Source organism: Mytilus edulis, chromosome 2, assembly GCF_963676685.1.
Source record: "Mytilus edulis chromosome 2, xbMytEdul2.2, whole genome shotgun sequence".
NCBI classification, from domain to species: Eukaryota; Metazoa; Mollusca; class Bivalvia; order Mytilida; family Mytilidae; genus Mytilus; species Mytilus edulis.
The window spans coordinates 48416484-48435307 of NC_092345.1; the positions used below are offsets into that span (position 1 = coordinate 48416484).

At 32.3% G+C, this 18824-nt stretch overlaps 1 protein-coding gene and 1 long non-coding RNA gene across 2 annotated transcripts; both read left to right on the forward strand.

Moving 5' to 3' along the window:
• Window positions 1–8089: 8089 nt before the first annotated feature.
• Window positions 8090–10098, forward strand: LOC139510885 (putative nuclease HARBI1). Its single transcript, XM_071297429.1, has 3 exons — window positions 8090–8098; window positions 8738–9022; window positions 9833–10098. Exons 1-3 carry the CDS (start codon window positions 8090–8092, stop codon window positions 10028–10030), a joined length of 492 nt encoding a protein of 163 aa, XP_071153530.1. The 3' UTR covers window positions 10031–10098.
• Window positions 10099–13132: 3034 nt separating this feature from the next.
• Window positions 13133–16221, forward strand: LOC139512325 (uncharacterized). Its single transcript, XR_011662245.1, has 2 exons — window positions 13133–13709; window positions 15259–16221. It is a non-coding gene; the product is annotated as an uncharacterized lncRNA (long non-coding RNA).
• Window positions 16222–18824: the final 2603 nt, after the last annotated feature.

Below are 18824 nucleotides of genomic sequence, written 5' to 3' on the forward strand. Positions count from 1 at the left end.
TCTATTTTGAGAATTTTGTGTTTATTACATATCTGTATATCTTTTTAATATTTTACAATATCAATAGACGGATAAGGGATTCTGAAGTTAGTTATGCCCTCCTCCTTCAGTCAACCGATCAGTTAAACATTTTTTTGGCTGATTTAGCTTTTAGATTCAAAATCAAGTAACAAATGTGAAGTATAATGAACACACGACTTTATCAAGGTCACATTTTTAAACAGAAAATACTACTATTTTTGTGGGAAATCTCTTTTCAAGCCGGGTTTACTTTTATTTGGGTCAAAGTTAGAAATTCAGGTATATGGCTTGACACATTTTATTTTTATTTTTTAAAGATAAGAATCCTTCCATTTAGTGCTAAACAAACGAATTATCCCAATCAGTAATAGTTGAGTATTTACAGCAATTATTAATAGGGACTGTTCAGATTTATTAGTGGCTTTGTGGCACATTTCCCTTTTCGCAGATCTTTCACTTTCTGTATTGGAAGCTATACCGATGAAATACAACTTGGGCTCATTATTGAAGAAACGCATGCATTCTATGCATTCAAAAACACTAGTTTATTCATTTTTTGCAGTTACATGTGCAAATTGACCGTATCATGTGAATTCCAGCATATTGTATTTTTGAATTATAGTTATATTCAACTGTTTAAGTTAATGAAACAAAAGTGTAATTTTATGATTACTGCTATTATATTTTTTTTATTTTTTTGTGTTTAAAAAAAAACGTTTGGTGTAACAAGTAATGTCTCAACATGATATGCACTTTTTAATTAATTCTAATGCTTATTAAACACACTTTAATATTTAACGAGTAAACGACAAATGATGCTCTATAATGATTGAAACTAAGGTCACATGACATAATTTATTAAGCCATTAATCCAGGTCAATAAAAAGTAAAATCACAAAAATACTGAACTCAGAGGAAAATCTTATCAGAAAGTCCATAATCAAATGGCAAAATCAAATGACAAAACACATCAAAAACGAATGGACAAGAACTGTCATATTCCTGACTTGGTACAGGCATTTTCAAATGTAGAAAATGGTGGATTAAACCTGGGTTTATAACGCTAAAATAGTGTCGTTTATAAAACCTTTGAAAACGTTGAATGTAATATATATTTTGGTCTTACAATGTAATAAAAATTAATGTTTTAAAAAACAAATTCTGAAAAAATGGTGAAAATTTTGCTAGCATTTATATTTTAAAATCCGAGGAAAAGACATCAGGATATACAACATATATTTAAAATGAAGTTGTTAAATGTGTTGAGTTGAATGACTGGTCCTATGCTTATATACAGCGAGAAAATATATAGATAAATGTCAAGTAAAGGAGATTTATGTTTGATAAATGTCAATGAGACAGCAGCAAAGCGACGAAAACAATGTTCAAGTTCGTTCTTCATAAAAAAAAATCTATTTGGATAATTTGGTGTTTATTGCATATCTTTATATCTGTTTAATATCTTACATTATCAATAGTCGAATAAGTACTTTTGAAGTTATTTATGTCCTCCTCATTCAGTCCATAACAATCGATTAATTAAACATCATACCTGCTGATTTAGCTTTTTGATTCAAATTCAAGTAACAAATGTGAAGCATAATGAACACACAACCTTATCAAGGTCACATTGTCAAACAAATATACTACTACTGCAAAAATTTATACTAAGTACAACATATAATTTATATGTGAAAAATGTCCTTAATGAACATTTGTAACTTACAGAACGTCAAAATTGTTCAACATCATAATTTAACACTCGATTTTATCATAGGTACAAGGACATTATTCGTAAATATAAATCAACTTGTAGACACTGTGTAAGTTCAGGTATTTATTTTATATCCAATCTTGTATAATAATGTTCACTAAAAAGACAAGGAATTAGGTCAGTTACCTTCAAATTTAAAGACTTGACGTATTTGGCACTAGTTTTTGGAATTCCTCAATGCTCTTCAATTTTGTACTTGTTTGGCTTAATAACTATTTTGATCTGAGCGTCACTGATGAGTCGTATGTAGACGAAACGCGGGTCTGGCGTATTAAATTATAATCCATGGTACCTTGGAAATCTACTGATCAAAAGGAATATTGTTACCATACTGTTCTTATGTCATTAAAGATGGCAATTGTTGAAAATAACATCGATTCACGTGTTGGTATTTTGCATCGGCAATACACACATTTATTCTAAACTCAGCCGTTGTCAGGATACGAGTTGAGTCTTTCTCGTTTTTATGATATGATACTAAATCTCTGACGGAAGGGATAGTGATTGATGATAAATACATAATCTTTCAATTAGTATAATTAAGGTCTGAACTGGCATTTCAATAACAGGAGTCATTTATTAATCTTGTTGATCATTATCATTTTGCTTATTTTTTTCTTTTACCTATTCTAACATCGAATTCGGACTTCTTTAAAAACGTATTCCGTGCGTATTACTTTGTGTTTGTTTATTCTACTTTGGCTACACGTCTTTAAGAGTATCTGCGAGATGTGACAATTTATTTATGGATGTTGACAATTAACAACGAGTTAATTTTGGCGATCCGTATGTACTCATAAAAAAAATCCATGTATTATGCCCCTTCATATACACAAATTGTTCTATGTGGATAGCCAGTTTTATTAAACAAATTGTCGCGACTTGCAATACATCAATCAAGTAAAAAATCTTCTAATAATTGTCCATGGATTTATTGTTCCGTCATTAATACCATGTTGCTTCTCTTGTTGCCAGTTGTCGTATGATGGTGATACATTGACATTTGCAGGATTTGTATTTTTTATTTTTTTTTAATCGTAAATAAACTCATCATAGATACCAGGATTGAAATTTATATTTACGCCTAACGCGCGTTTCGTCTACAAAAAAACACTCATCAGTGACGCTGGCATAAAAAAAATGTTAAAAAGGCCAAATAAAGTTGAAGAGCATTGAGGCCCAAAAATTCCTAAACGTTTTGCCAAACACAGCGAAGGTAAATCTATTCATGAGGTAGAAAAACCTTAGTATTTTCAAAAATTCAAAGTTTTGTTAAAAGTTAATACATCAATGATAACTCACTCAGAAGTAAGGGATCGTAATTACTCGTAACTGTTCGTAATAACACTTCACAGCTCGTTAGGAGCTCGCAGTTATCACTTATAATGACAACTCGTAACAAGTTATGAAAATTTGCCTTGAAAACGTCGTTATATCTCGTGATTATCTGTAAAAGACGGGAAAAGTTCATTAAATTTGTAACAGCTTTTAAATATGTCGTTGAGTAGACACATCGTAAGGATCCGTAAGACTCGTAAAAATGATCTATGTAAAGGGGAACATTTTTAAAGTAGTCAAGATTGGAAGGACACATACTTTAAAAAGCAAGGAAATTTATTGATTACAAATTAAATGTATCGATCTTCTTTCTCTCTCGATACTAAATAAGAAACATTATAATGTAATTGACATATAAAACCACTTTAAGCTTAGTATCTATACCTGAGAGGTCCTTTCAGGGTATCGAAAAATATAAAAGACATGTTATTCTGAGTCAAATAATGATTTAAATTGTCAAAATAGAAAGTATTACAAAATGTTCAAAATGTACACAATTTAGAACATAACAATGATTTGATAACACTGCTCTAAATTAACATAAGTAGATTAGAAAACGATAAAATAGTCAAACACCATTATGTAATGTGAATTCTTGGCATATAATGGAGTCAAATATGCAGTCAGAAACACATAGTTAGGATTTGCATATTTCATATTATACGTAATTTGGGATTAAATAATCAAAGCACAGAGGTATTTTGTACTCAGATCGTTTCAAGAATTGGCCGATTACAAATTAAGAATATGGAATATGCCAATGTACAATCAAACCCGGTTGTTGCAATGATGTCAGCCGCATACCAGTAACAATTTATTTGAACAACTGAGCTTAGACATAATATTTATATACATGATTGAATAATTATAAAGCAGCACTATTGGCTTTGACTACTATCAAATATTAAATCAAATATACGATGATGTAACACATTGGAAAAGTCACCTATCGTCACGCCTCAAAATTAAATATTCATTAGCTCCTTGCTAAATGTTCTAAATCAAATACTTATATAACATAATGCAATGAATCCTCAACATTGCCATTATTCTATGTTGACTTTAACATGCCTCAAATCCATGTTACTCGCACCCTGCAGTCATCTGAAACATTCAAACGCACATGTAATTAATTAGGGTAACACTATACCGAATGGCATATCTCACGATTTCCGGAATATGTAATAAAAAATGGGGGTCCCCATCTTTGTTTTCCTTGTAATTTTCATAGGAAAACGTCAATTTTGCTAACAAATTTAGTTAAGTATATAGGGGAAATGCCTTTATTTCGGCTTATATTTTTAGATTTTCCAAAAGATGGCTATGTTCTTATATACGAAAAAAAAAACCTACATACTATCCAGCATTGCATTCTGAATCCATACACGTATAGAAACTCGTATGTCACAATCCCTGTTTTTGAGATAAATGTCTTTAAAGTTGATCGATACGCCTAGAATTTAACCAAAAACGTGTGACGTTATACAGAATATGTAACGTTATTGAAAACAAAATATTGTCGGGATCTGAATGTTGTTTATTTCATTTGCATTCCCCCTGTCGGGTTTCTTAAATTTCTGTAATGCAATATAAAATTCTACTGAAATACTTTCATTTCGTCTTCTACAATAGAAAATACCTTTATATTTTTATAAAGTTCACGTGAAAATAACATGAAAAATTTCACGTGAGATTTTTTCGAATAACTGAATTTTTTACTCCATTATATTAGACCATCGTGGTCCATGCATGAATACAGTACTTCAAAAATTTGATTTAGTTAACAGTTTTTTTTTATTATTATTAATCGGTTTGATGGTTATTTAACGTTCAGTGGCAAATATTTCATACATGTTCGGGACGATACACTACAATTTTGAAAATAATTGTTTATAAAAGACTCATTTGATGCACCAAATAAAAAAGGTTAAACATTCTGTTAATGGTGAAAATTATAAAGAAATAATGATCTGGATAAAATACACATTCTAAAGAATAAAACAACAAAGTAAATTCAAAACGAAAAAGTCCTTTATCAAATTACGAAATCATAAGCCCAAAAACATCAAAAGATTGTTCAATAACTGTCATGTATTCTTAACTTAATACAGACATTAGCAATATAGTGTTCTCTGCGTGCTTTAAATGTGTGATTAGTGTGCTTAGTATGTCGGACAAACCTTGCAAACTGTGAGCTTAATTTCACAAAGTTCAACATTCTGTCATTCGTGGAAAATTATTAACAAAACAAATTTTGAGATCATATATGCATTCTTTGTATAAGTAAAACAAACTACGAAATATTAAATATCAAAATGCATAATCAAGCAACCTGTCATGAACAAAAAAAAAAGAAAATCTGAACGATATGCGCACCTTTAATATTAGAAGTAACACCATGTACATGTACATAATTCAAAAGCTGAAGCAAATGAAAAAGACTGCAGTCCTAAATAATGGGCCGTATAAACTATACCTAGTTCGGGATTGACGGTGAAACAGACACGGGTTAAACAATATATATGATGATACGTGCTCTATTAGGAATTTAGTGACAATACATATTTTTGAATATGCAGTTCATATAGTGCAATGGTAATTTAGAGATCTAAAATGTAGTAGAAATGTAAGCAAGCTAACATTTCCGTCATTTCGTCTTTGGTGGAAAGTTGATCAATTGCCAATTTTCTACAGAAGTACAAAAGTTTAAAGACTTAAACAAATATGTACTAAGAGACTGAAATGTTACTGTGATAATTACCAAATGTACTTAACAAAACTTTCCAATTTAGGGGACCAACGTTTACTAAAACTAAAAATTAGAAATAAAAAAAATACTCGTCTAATAAGCATTAGTTACGATGTCTACTGTTTTGATGTCGTTTAAATGCCTAGATGTGGCTATCTTATAAATTGTATATCCCGTATCTCCATTTATCCTTCAATCAGGCAACTATTGTACAAAAAACATGTACACAAATACATTTTTGTATTATTTGTACTTGTGCTTTTACAAATAAGTTTAATTTTACCTTACTTTCATAATGAGAAAGCAGTAACGTATTCTAGATATTTTTTTTTTTTTTGCGTAACTGTAAATTGTTGGTCCTCTTCGCGGTATGCGTTTATAAACTATGTCGATTTCTTTGAGAGAAAAAAAGAGGCAATGATTTAAATTTTAACAAATTAAGTTTCAAGAGACAGATGTAAATTGTAGGATAAAAACAAAATAAAGATTATGTACATTGTCGGAAATATAAAATGCATTGGTATTCATTACGAAACCAGTTGAAAGCTCATATAGTCTCGCTTTTCGTTGTGTTTCTAAAGCTGGTACAAATACATTTTACATTTTCCGACAATGTACATATATATTTTATATTTCCACACAAAGAAATACCAACACTTCTTTTTTACATGTATTCTTGTAAACTTGTTCTAAAAACTCCTTAACCCGTGTCTGTTTGACCGTGTATCCCGAATTAGGTAAGACTGTGGAAATCCTCGGGGTTTCCCCGACGCCTTTGTGATCTATATGCCCCTCAGGGACACACAAAGGCAACTTTGTTAATCATCTTTCAGTCCCTTTGGTCTCTTAACTTGTATTTGTACATTATTTCCAACTCAAAAACACAAAAAAATACATACTACAACCGAATACCAATGCAAGCGAAAATTAACACGAATATAAAATCTGCATGATTTCAAAATTTTAGCATTTTCGGTCTCTTTCTGTCGTTAACTTTTCCAGGCTTCATTCCGATGTTCCTGTCTGTCCTGTGTAGACCTGATTTTTACGATTACAAAGCTAGCACTTTATCTTTAAAATGTTTCCGAAACTTTATCCGGTTTACTCTGTACAAACCAATGAATTTCAGAGACTGTTTACACTTGGAACACAGGGAAAGTTATTCGGCAAAATAACCAAGTTAAACCACTTTTTTTACATTCCATATTAACAAACTACTTTCTGTATGAGTTTCAACGTTTGCTTGTATTGTGTTTTTTCGCCTAATTCTAATGATTCCGTCACACGGTCAATCACCCGAGACACAGTTGATTTGTCAAATCCCATTGTGTCCCCAACAACATGCAAGTGTGATCCACTTCCATAAAACCTCAAGGCATTCATAACCTGTTGTTCCACTGAAAGGGCTGTCTCCTTGTTTGTCCCACGCTCCAGATCCCCTCTCATTAAATCTGACAGGTACCCGATGGACACGGATTCACAGGCACTTGTTTCTATCCATTGGAAGACCCACTATCAACGTACATTTACGAGAAGGTACCCAACTAATTTTTTCACCTGGCCGCTTAAAACCCTTATTTCTCTGTCAATTCAGTCTCAAATTTCTTGTCCCATACACCATTCGATTCATAAAAAGTTTTTCTTTCAGATGATATGCATTGTATTTACCCTTAGAGTACCCCTTTACCCCTAATACACAAGATTTATCAATAAATTTTCATGTGATCGTTTTTTGTCCTCCTACAAAATACAACAACTTCCGTTTTAGATAATTTGCATAAAACAGTAAAGGATAAGTCTAAAGAGTCACAAATGATTAATGTAAAATCTAGAGAGTGACTGACCTATGAACTATGAACCGACCAATCACATGCGGTATTGAATTTTACTGCTTCAAACCGGTTGTTGTTGTATTTTGTAGGAGGACTAAAACGATAACATGAACATTTATTGTCAAGTCTTGTGTATTGGTGGTAAAGGGGTACTCTAAGGGTAAATACAATGCATATCATCTGAAAGAAAAACTTTTTATGAATCAAATGGTGTATGGGACAAGAAATTTGAGACTGAATTGACAGAGAAATAAGGGTTTTAAGTGGAGAGGTGAAAAAAGTAGTTGGGTACCTTCTCGTAAATGTACGTTGATAGCGGGTCTTCCAATGGATAGAAACAAGTGCCTGTGATTCTACCTATTTTATGTTTACAACATGCATTGTGTGGGTTCTTTTTCTTGACATCTCCAACCGTCCTTGACCATATACATGGCTGGTTTTCTGTTGAACTGGTTTTCAGCTAATTTGAAAATCGATGGAAAAAGAAAGACAACTCAATCTTGTCACATACTTTTTATTGGATACGTAGAAAATGCTTTTTACCAGACATATATACACATATATGTGTCTCTATTTTTACCGTTTCACTTTTAAATATGCTGGATCGAGTGAACTGCTAAGAGTTTATGCTTAAAACATAAATTTATTGATCAAAATAGTTTAAAAGATTTGCCCATCCACCCTTATCTGCTTTAGGTAGAATTTGGTCAGGCTTATAAACATTGAAACGTCAAAAATATTGTGCCTCATGTAGTTTGCAGAAATTCTGGATCTACCTCTAAATGTATCTATGAGAAGACAGAACTCCCCCCCCCCAAAAAAAAAAAATACAAAAAAAAAATAAGTGTCCAATCATCCAAATAATTCGCCTCCCTCCATTCTTTTCGGTTGGGAAATAGTGACCAATCCCTAAACCAGTCATTGTTCAATACATTTTTAAAAAAATGTTAAGGGAGCATATAACTCCGATGCCCAATGTATTGTACTTTTCCCCCTTTTTAATTATCATATTTTTGTTTAAAGGTAGATTCACCAACTGCTAGGTGGCCAGGATCAGCACATGATTCTCATGTTTTCAGAACCTCAGCCATAGGACAACATCTTGAGAATGGATATCAAGGAATTGGACAAGGTGTATTGTTAGGAGAGAGTGGCTATCCCTGCAGACAGTTTTTGCTGACACCATACAGACAACCAGCTGCTGGTAAAGGTCAAGCAAGGTTTAACAGAAGACATTGCTCAACAAGGTCAACAATAGAAAGGACATTTGGAATATGGAAGAAGCGCTTTCACATTCTAGGATCAGAGGTACAATTAATTATTTACAAATAATCATAGTAGTAATATGAATATTTGACATAGTGTATGCCCTTATGTTTTAAAAGTTATGTTGTTTTCTTCTTGTGAGACTGCTGTCTAATAAATCTTTTATTAGGACATTTTTCAATTTCTCTAAATTTCGGTTTAGGTATTCATAATTTTCCCCTTCTCTGTCGGGGCCTTGTACAGCCTACTATGATGATGGCAGTATGGTAGCCTATAATTGCTTACATTCACTTCATCCTAGCTTTGCAGGATACATACATTTTAGTTATAAAATTGACAATCAACTAAATCTCCTTATATTTATAACGTAAAAAAAAAAGAAAAAAAATGAAAAATCTGTTGTATATTAATGGGCTGATAAAAGCTGACATCAGAAACACGTAATATATCAAGCACGGACAAAAACACAATGATTGACAATTCATCACACAGATGAAAATCCTAAAATTATACGTAGAATCACACAGATAAAAACCCTAAAATTATACGGAGAATAGGGATCCAGTTGGAAAATTGGTAATTTTGGTTCGCAACTTCAAGCAGTCCTGTTGGAATAACTGCCCCAAGTTAGTCATTACTGTAAATTAAAAAAAATATTGAATGTAACAGTACATCCTCAGTTGGACTGTTTGTTCAGCTTCATACCTGAGTTTGTTCCTTTTTAAATCAAATTATTATGTTTTCGTAATTTACTTAAACTCAGGACTTATTTATGAGCAACGTTAATTCATGCTACTTACAAATAGTATTTCTGTCACACTTTAAAATAACTGTTTTTAAATTGTATTACAGATCCGAATGAAACTTGATAAAGATTGCAGAATCATCATTGCTTGTGGTATTCTGCACAATATTGCCATCATAAGGAATGAACCTGATGTTGCAGAAGAACAATTAATAGACAATCAACCTCAGATGCCACCCTATAATGGTCCACAGGACGGAAAAGGCATACGGGACCATTTTGCTACCACTTTTTTTGCCTTATAATTGCATGTTTTTATTTTTACGTATTTTCATACATTGTCTTTCATTAAAAAAATGAGGAAATTTGAAAAGAGCAACAAACCTTTATATGATCACTTTGGCAATCTGTTGAGAGAGGAGGTGTGCATTTTCTGCTTCAAAATTGGTATATTAAATGGTGACCAGTTAGTCGCCTATGAAATAAAAAAAAACCAACAGTAGCCAGGTAATTGTACTTCAGTATAAAAATAAGAATATGTGGTATGATTGCCAATTTATTATATCAATTACCATATGGATTTGTTTTTTTATTAAAATGCCCAAAAAAGGCACAAGGCAGAGCCGACAGTACAAGGACTGTATAGCCAGTCAAGGTCAATAAAAACGTCCAACATCATGATTGCCAATGAGACGATGTGGCAACTTGAAACATTAATTAATCCAAGACCAAATGTCCTCTATGGCGGCAGTTATAGGTTCCAGTGGGACAATTCTGAAACAATTATCATACAAGTTAAACCAATCACCATAATTATATAATAAATAAACCAAAAAAACAACAAATATGAAATACATTAACAACTGACAACCATTAAAATTACAGGCTCCTGATTTGGGAAGGTAGAATAATTGCAGCGATGATCTAAAGATATATCATTCTTTGCAAGAAATGAAACCTAGGAGCTAGCTTCCTGTTCATACAGTTGCACTATTACATCCTTAGATCTTTGAGTTATTGGTTGAAATGTTTGTAAGTTTTTGATTCGTGTATCACTTATGATTCTTTGAATGATGGAGGTGCATTAGGTGTGGCTAAATTGTAATTACTATTTTCTTTTACATAGGAGTGTGTACACAAAATGAATTTGTTGGCCTCATAATAATTTCTGAAATACAAATCAACAGTATAACAATGAATTTAATACGTTTAATACATAGAGGCAAGTGCCTGGGAGAGTGTAACCGGTTCTGAATTGCCACCCACCAACTTCTGTAACAGCTCAATTTGAAGTTACAGTTTTTTTTCTTTTCTGGGTCCATTTGTATTTTCTGCTTCTCTTGTATCTCTAATTTGCCCTGCAGTGTACGATACTGTATGTCATGTATGTCCTGCACTGCTACCTTTTTTGAGGGTGTTCTCACTATCCTACAAATAATAAAAACATAATGAATTCTTTAAAAGATTGAATTATTTTACAACTCTTTTTATTGATCGATTCAAAGGCATAGTTCCATCAAATAGCTACTCACAACTCAGGGTCCACATCCTATATATTCAAAATGATTGGACGTGCCAGTCAGAATATGTCACGTTTTCCGGATTGAAATATCGTTTTCCGGCTTAAAATATGTGAATAGGTAGGGGAAACTGTCAGAAATATATGAAAAGGTAAAAAAAAGTTCCAATTACTTGTATACTAAGAGTCTTAGCCCATATTTCATTGGTGGACCCAGTAATTTTCACAAGAGGGGGCCCACTCCAGTCATGCTACAGTAATTCTTTAAATAACCATCCAATTATTTTCCCACAGAAGGGGGAAGGGATGGGCCCTCCCTCCTAAATCTGCCTCTAAAATATTCCCCTTTTCCAACAGAACACACCCCTATCAAAAGAGTATTGGACTCCCCCACTTATTTAGGTGCTGACATGACTAAAACTTGAATACGTTTAAAGTTATTATAAGGAAATATATTATTATGATTCACTATTAACATATTGTTCTATCTTTAGCAGAATTTGTCAATCTTTTTTAGGTTTAAGTTTGAAAGATTGTCAGATTTAGTGATTTTAATATGATATTAATATGTCTGCATTGTCATGAATAACCGTTTAATAGCAAAATCTCACTTTGAGGTTCATTATTTGAAATATAAACATCCATTGACAACTTAATTTTATACATTGTACTAACGAGAAAAAAGTGTTGACCAAATAAACTAGCGGAACATGTTTCCACAACACATTTTTAAAGAGTTCTTGTATACATCCCCATAGTACGGTAGAAAATAATTTAAAAAATTAAAAATGTCCGGGAAATATTCACTCTACTTATGAACTCAAAATCGTTTTTGTTGAAGGCGGCTTACGGTGACCTATAGTTGTTAATTTCTGTGTCATTTTGGTCTCTTGTGGGGAGTTGTCTCATTGGCAATCATACCACAACTTACTACTGCTTTTCTGTCCTATTTGTTTGTTCCGGAACATCACTAGTAGCACGATTTCAGTCTGAAACGGTCATTTTGGTCTGATCGTATCTTAATTGACTGGATTTACCGCTAGAGGAAAACGTCAAGATTTGTCAGTTCGTTAAGTCTCCATTCGGATCGATAGTCTCATTAGGTAAATTAGTCCCGTTAAGGCATGTCAAGATATTTAAGACTGTATCTTCTAGCGAGCTGTTTAGATCCGTTAAGACCGTGTCAGACCAAAACAGACCATGGATACAAACTGACATCAAGATGTTGTCAGATCGTGTCCAGTCGTGTTCAGATTTTAATAATTTGGACACAAAACGAGTGAAACTTTCCCATTATTTATCAGGGGTTGCTCCCCTTTCAAGAATAAAATAAAACTGTGAAAGAAGACGATTTTTTAACTGAAAGTCTACCACGTCCCCTTAATCATGTTATTTAAATAAAACAAATATTCAATTTGAATTCTAACTTCTTCCTATTTAATTATTTAACACTGTTTTATAATTATATAAATAAAAAAAGTAGCTCAAAGTCATATATATACTGCTGCACAAATCGCCGCGAATTGACTAAAAAAAAATCAACAGATTGCCGAAATAATATTTGATTATTGAATATAAGCACTTGAACCTTTATATTTAATGGTTTACAAGTGATTGCAATACGTTTTATATGCAATTACAGACTGCCGTACGTGGTGAAGAATTTGTCATTCATTTTTACACCCTTATTTAATAATAACGGATGTCGGCCGTGAACACTTGAAAACGTGATCTTAATATGTTAAATTAAATTTAAGATGTAACTATTTTTAAATATTGTAAATGAATGCATTATCATTTATCTTTTTATGTTACCTATATAAATTGCATTTGAGTAAATTTGAGGAAGGGAAAAAAATATATAGATATAACGCTGTCTTTTATCGTTTTCCGTTTATTGTCATGACATTGTCCGTTAACTTTATTTTTGCCAGACTCATGCGTTTGACTTTCCATCTTTATTTTTTAATGTGTCTATAATTCGAGGGCCTTTTGTAAAAAAAACTACATACCAGAAGCCTTCGTTAAAAAATAAAGTTTGAATATTATAGCAGAAAAAGGCTTATAAATTCATTCAAATTAATATTTGAAATAGGATAAATAATCAAGAAAATGTTTATAAATACGTCAGACACTGTACTTAAAGTACATTTAAAGACCAGGTTACATATATATTACATGCATACAGCATAATAAAGCTGGTTTAATTTGAATGACTATCCATTAGGGACATTTTTCGACGATAATTAATCAAATCTGACAAGTTTAATTAAAAACGGAAAATAATTCTTCGCCCGTAAACGATTTAACGTTACCGTACCCTCTTTATTTTTGTTGCATTCATGTCGCACACATGTGTGTCGGCAGTGTCAGCGCTTCTAATAGCTAACTTATTTTACACAAAATCGTTGACATGGTAGAAGGAAACTATAGTACAATATAAGCTGAGCTGGAAATTGCAATTGGTGAGTAGAAATGAATATTTTAATACATGTCTATCAGAATAATCATTGATCATGGATCATCACCCAAGAGTTTGAAGGAAAAATGTTCACATTTGTTAAATTTGTGCATACAGGTATGAATCGACGTTCCAATACTCCACACTCTTGGATAGTAGCCTGTTCAAAGGCAAAGTAAGAATTTGGGCTTGTTAAAAAATTGTTCCTGTGATTGGACCCCCCCCCCCTTTTTCATGTTTTTTGAAAGATCAATGCATGATTTAAAAAGTTACATATAAACAAGTATGGTTTAAACCCCCTTTTAAAAATGGCTGGATCCACCCCTGTTTATTGCCTAACATGCATTGACATGTGGGGTATTCACAATGGTATGGTTGTGCGGGATGGCCTATAGGCTATACAACAGTTACAAGACCTAAACCCCTGATCGAGTAATCCTACATATTGTATGTTAATGTATTGATAACTGTCACGTCCTAAATTTGCATGAAATATTGGTCACTTTTTTTTATTAACCAATAACCAACCAATCTTCACATGTTACGATGTAGTCCGAGACATTAGCTTGTCTGGCAAAACAGCCGTTTGGACATCAGAGTAATCTCGGACTAGTTACGTTTGGACGTCAGAGTAATCTCGGACTAGTTACGACGATGATATACCTATTTATATAGCCACTGGTGGGTGATGTACAATAATTATAATTTGTCACATATGTGTTATGAATACCTTCAACATGTTCAAGGCTTGGGTTTGTATATATGCAATAACCTCAAAATTGCCCGGGGCAAAAAAAAGAGTATATTGATATTGTGCCCTGACATGCCTGATTCCAAATGATGAGACGGCATTGCGTCCTTAACAACAATTTTTAACACTTTTCATCTTTTGTGATAAGAAATTTAAGATTTTACCGGGTATGATTCATTATTTTGTTATAAATGATTTGTTATGCTCTTAATTTTGTAGAACTTAAATATATGTTATAACAAGAAAAAGAAATTATGTTGAAATTTTTATTTTTATCTTTTGTATATTATTCACTGTCATGACTGTCATGACTAAATAAAAATTAGATCCCACGCATGCGCGGCATAGTTAAATAAGTGCCCGACACGTTATCATCAGTATGTTGATGGATTATAAAGAAGAAGAAGAAGAATCTTATAAATACTATTTGCTTTGTCACCATGTCACGTTGGTAGTAATATTCAACAAATTCTATTTCAAAATAAAAAAGTATTATAAATTGATCACAACAAGTATAGTGCTATAGCATCTATTAGACAGTAACCCTTCAATGAAGTATACACCTAAGAAAACATTGATGTAGAAAGAGAGAACATTTTGTTTTAGAAATAGAACCTCAAAAAAGGGTTTTATTCTTCTTCTCATAAGGGACTTATCAATTAAATTGTATAAGTCATAAATTCATTTCTTTACATCATTAAACTTTGTTGTCAAGCAACTTATGATTGCTAGTTTTTCTTGTAGATAAATACAAGTTTATATATAATAAATACTTTATTCTTAATGTATATTTTTTTTGTAGATAAGATATCACATTGGTTTGAGCATGATTCCCAGCCAGATTATGAAGCGGCATATATCATGTATATCAATGTATATATAGGAAATATATAGTGTCACTAAGTTACTCTCATATGGTACCTCATTTGTACCTGTAGCTATAAATTGTGAAATGGTGGATTCATTCATAATTTTGTGTTACTTATTGGTTTGGAAATAACGTTGATAGAGCTAACAGCATTATGTCATGATGTACAGTTGATGGGATGATCTGATTGGACAAAAAGAGAATTGTGAATTGAACAAATAGCAAACTTACAATTCATAGAAAAAATGTAGGAAATACAATGTACTACATTACTTGGTGACAGAGCATACCTTTGATATATATATATATATTTGAAATAAGTAATATTAACAATTTGAAATAAAGAGAATTTAAAGTTTTCTAGGAATATTAGTAGTGCATCATATCTTAATTCCATGATTATCTTGGATAGTTATATCATTAAGAATAGAAAATTGGAATAATGGAAATTTCTAGTTTCAGTGAATATATATCAATCATTGTCAATACTAAAAGTGCAGCATCATGATCATACATCATCTGATTCACCTTGGATAATTATTCATTTGAAATAAGAATTTGGATATAATAAGAGTTTCTATGCTGCCATTGCTATTGTTGGCTACATGTACCACCAGGAAGTGTTAAACCTCCTTTACTTTCCATGAGGGTCTGTCACGGTCCATCACTATTGGTTAGTGTCATATATATGCATGATGATGGAAGTTTTTACCAACCTAGACAAGCTTTACAGCCCTGGCATGGTTGTTGGTTAGAGTCAAATGACAGCTTGCTGTATAGTTATAATAGTCTGAATGTATCTACATGTATTTTAATAATCTTCTAAATTACTGTTCATTCTGAAACTGGCATTTTATAATAGTAGTCAAACATATTAAACAATACATGTACTTCAAAGTATCATTTTATTTTGTCTCGCCTTACACAAAAGTCATGAAAGTTGGTTGTATACAAGAAATTTGTATTACAGTCTTGGGGTGATGATGTAAGCTATTTTATAGAGCTTTACATTTTAAAAGCTAAAAGAGCTGGATGTTTCTTGTCTTGTATTCAGATGCTAGTAGCTAATTAATATGTTATGATGTTTCAGTTTGCCATTATATGTACATTGCACCTGACCCCATTTTCATGGTTCAATGACTGCATGTAAAATATACTGTTACTTAATCAATGAAATGCTCTCTTATACTGTATATATTTTATACATGTACATGTATATGTAATCAGTCAGAGCTCAGACATTAACAAGTCGATTTTTGTTTTCGACTTATAGAAGTCAAAACATGTATTTATCATAAAAATGTGTTTTCAATTTTAGACTTATCTAAGTCAGAAAATGACAGACTTGTTTAGGTCTATTTATGTTGATGAAAAAACTTAATTTCACTTGGTGGCCAAACTACACCACCTATGACAGCAAAAACCTGTCTGAGAGTTCACAAGGACTTGAGCTATCTATATTTAATTGTCTAATTGAACATCCTCACTAAACACAGATGTTTCACCTCATTAAGTGTGGTTCCAGGTGGTTACATTGTAAGGTTAATTAACATTATCTCCGATTTTTTAGACTCTCATTCATATTTTTCTTTAGAAGACAAAGCATTGTCTTTCAATGTTGTCATTATTTGATTTAGATGCATGACCTCCTTATAAATATGCGTGGGTCTTGAAGTTTACCAATTTTTATCACTTATCGACTTGTAGAAGTCGTTATTTGCAACTTTTTGATTCTGGTCAATTATTTCTTGCTTAACAATATTTGACTTATTAAAGTCGTATTTTGTCTTGCATTAAAGGGAGACAAATCCTAAAACTTACAAATTTAGACCTCTATGAGTCAAAAGCAGATTCAGACTTATTTATGTCTGAGCTCTGACTGGTAATTGGATACATTTTATTGTATATGAGTATCTTGAAAGATCTACTTGTCTATCAGGTTGGGTTGACCTGACCTTGACCTTCATGGATAATTTAAGTGATTAATAAAATTGAGAATGGAAATGGGGAATGTGTCAAAGAGACAACAACCCGACCAAATAAAAAACAACAGCAGAGGGTCACCAACAGGTCTTCAATGTAGCGAGAAATTCCCGCACCCGGAGGCGTTCTTCAGCTGGCCCCTTAACAAATATATACTAGTCCAGTGATAATGAACGCCATACTAATTTCCAAATTGTACACAAGAAACTAAAATTAAAATAATACAAGACCAACAAAGGCCAGAGGCTCCTGACTTGGGACAGGCGCAAAAATGCGGCGGGGTTAAACATGTTTGTGAGATCTCAACCCTTATTTCAGTTTGATACAATGTTAACATGGTTAGGTTTGTTTCTCAGTTTATACTTCCTAATAAAATTGACACTGGAAATGGGGAATGTGCCAAAAAAGACAACAACCCAACTTCAGAGCAGACAATAGCCGAAGGTCATCAATGTTTCTCATAAGCTATAAGCTACATTGTACATGTATAGGATCACTACTTTTGGCATAATTATGGAATAAATGTAAGTTGTACATGTTTGACATTTTTGAATGGCTTATTTCATCTGACAATGACACCATTTTCATGGTTTTTATGTTTAGTCTTTTTCTCTGTTTCTATGGTTACTATAAACGTTTAACCATAAATTTGGGGTATGGAAGAACTGTGAAATTCAAAAATTCATGTAATTCATGAAATTATCTGTCATATATCTGTCTGGCATGGTTATTTTGACTGGACTTCATTTTAATGGATTATTGATAATGTAAAGTTTATGTGATACTTATAGACTAGTAAAATCTTCTTATTACAGAATTTCAATAAAAAGATCATGAATAAGGCCACATTTAAAAGAATGTCTGTTTCCCATCCCAGGGGGCTTATTTTTTACCTGGGTCTGGGGAGGGGAAACAAACAATTTTTATTTTGGCCTAAGGAGATATGGTGAGACGAGTATCAACCATTTAAATCATGTAGACCAAGTGATTTACTTGTTAGTCACTATATAATAGGTCACTGCACACCCTTCAACAATGACCAAAAACTAAAACTTTATAATGAGCACCCTATAAAAGGTTCAGCCTGTAATGAGGCATCTGACACAGTTAATGAATAATATTCAGACGAGAAACCCAACAGTGATGACAATTTGATTTATTATACCATACCCTCCCCCCTCCCTTGAAGTTAAATGTCTAATCCCTTGGTGTACTGATATGAATAGTATTTTACTGGAAATGTTTCGGAAAATAGATATTGATGCTAACGTAAATATTTTATCCAATAAAAAGACAGGAAATAAGTCGGTGAACCAAAAAGTTCAAATCTAATTGAAAATTAAAGTGCCCATGAACTCACTGATCATGCATGAGTGATTCTATTCATAAAAAGTGTCCGTGTAACAATTAAAAAGAGTCTGTGTATCATCGAAAAAGAGTCTGTGTAACACCCCTTAATGTACTGTTTTTCTATAGCTCTGCAGGGGTAGGGTCAAAGTCGTTCAAAGGTCACTGTA

Bases quoted from the DNA above. Each gene is read 5' to 3' on its own strand.
- LOC139510885 (XM_071297429.1), top strand. The intron at 9,023-9,832 runs GTACAATTAATT...ATTGTATTACAG, and splicing joins TTCACATTCTAGGATCAGAG to ATCCGAATGAAACTTGATAA.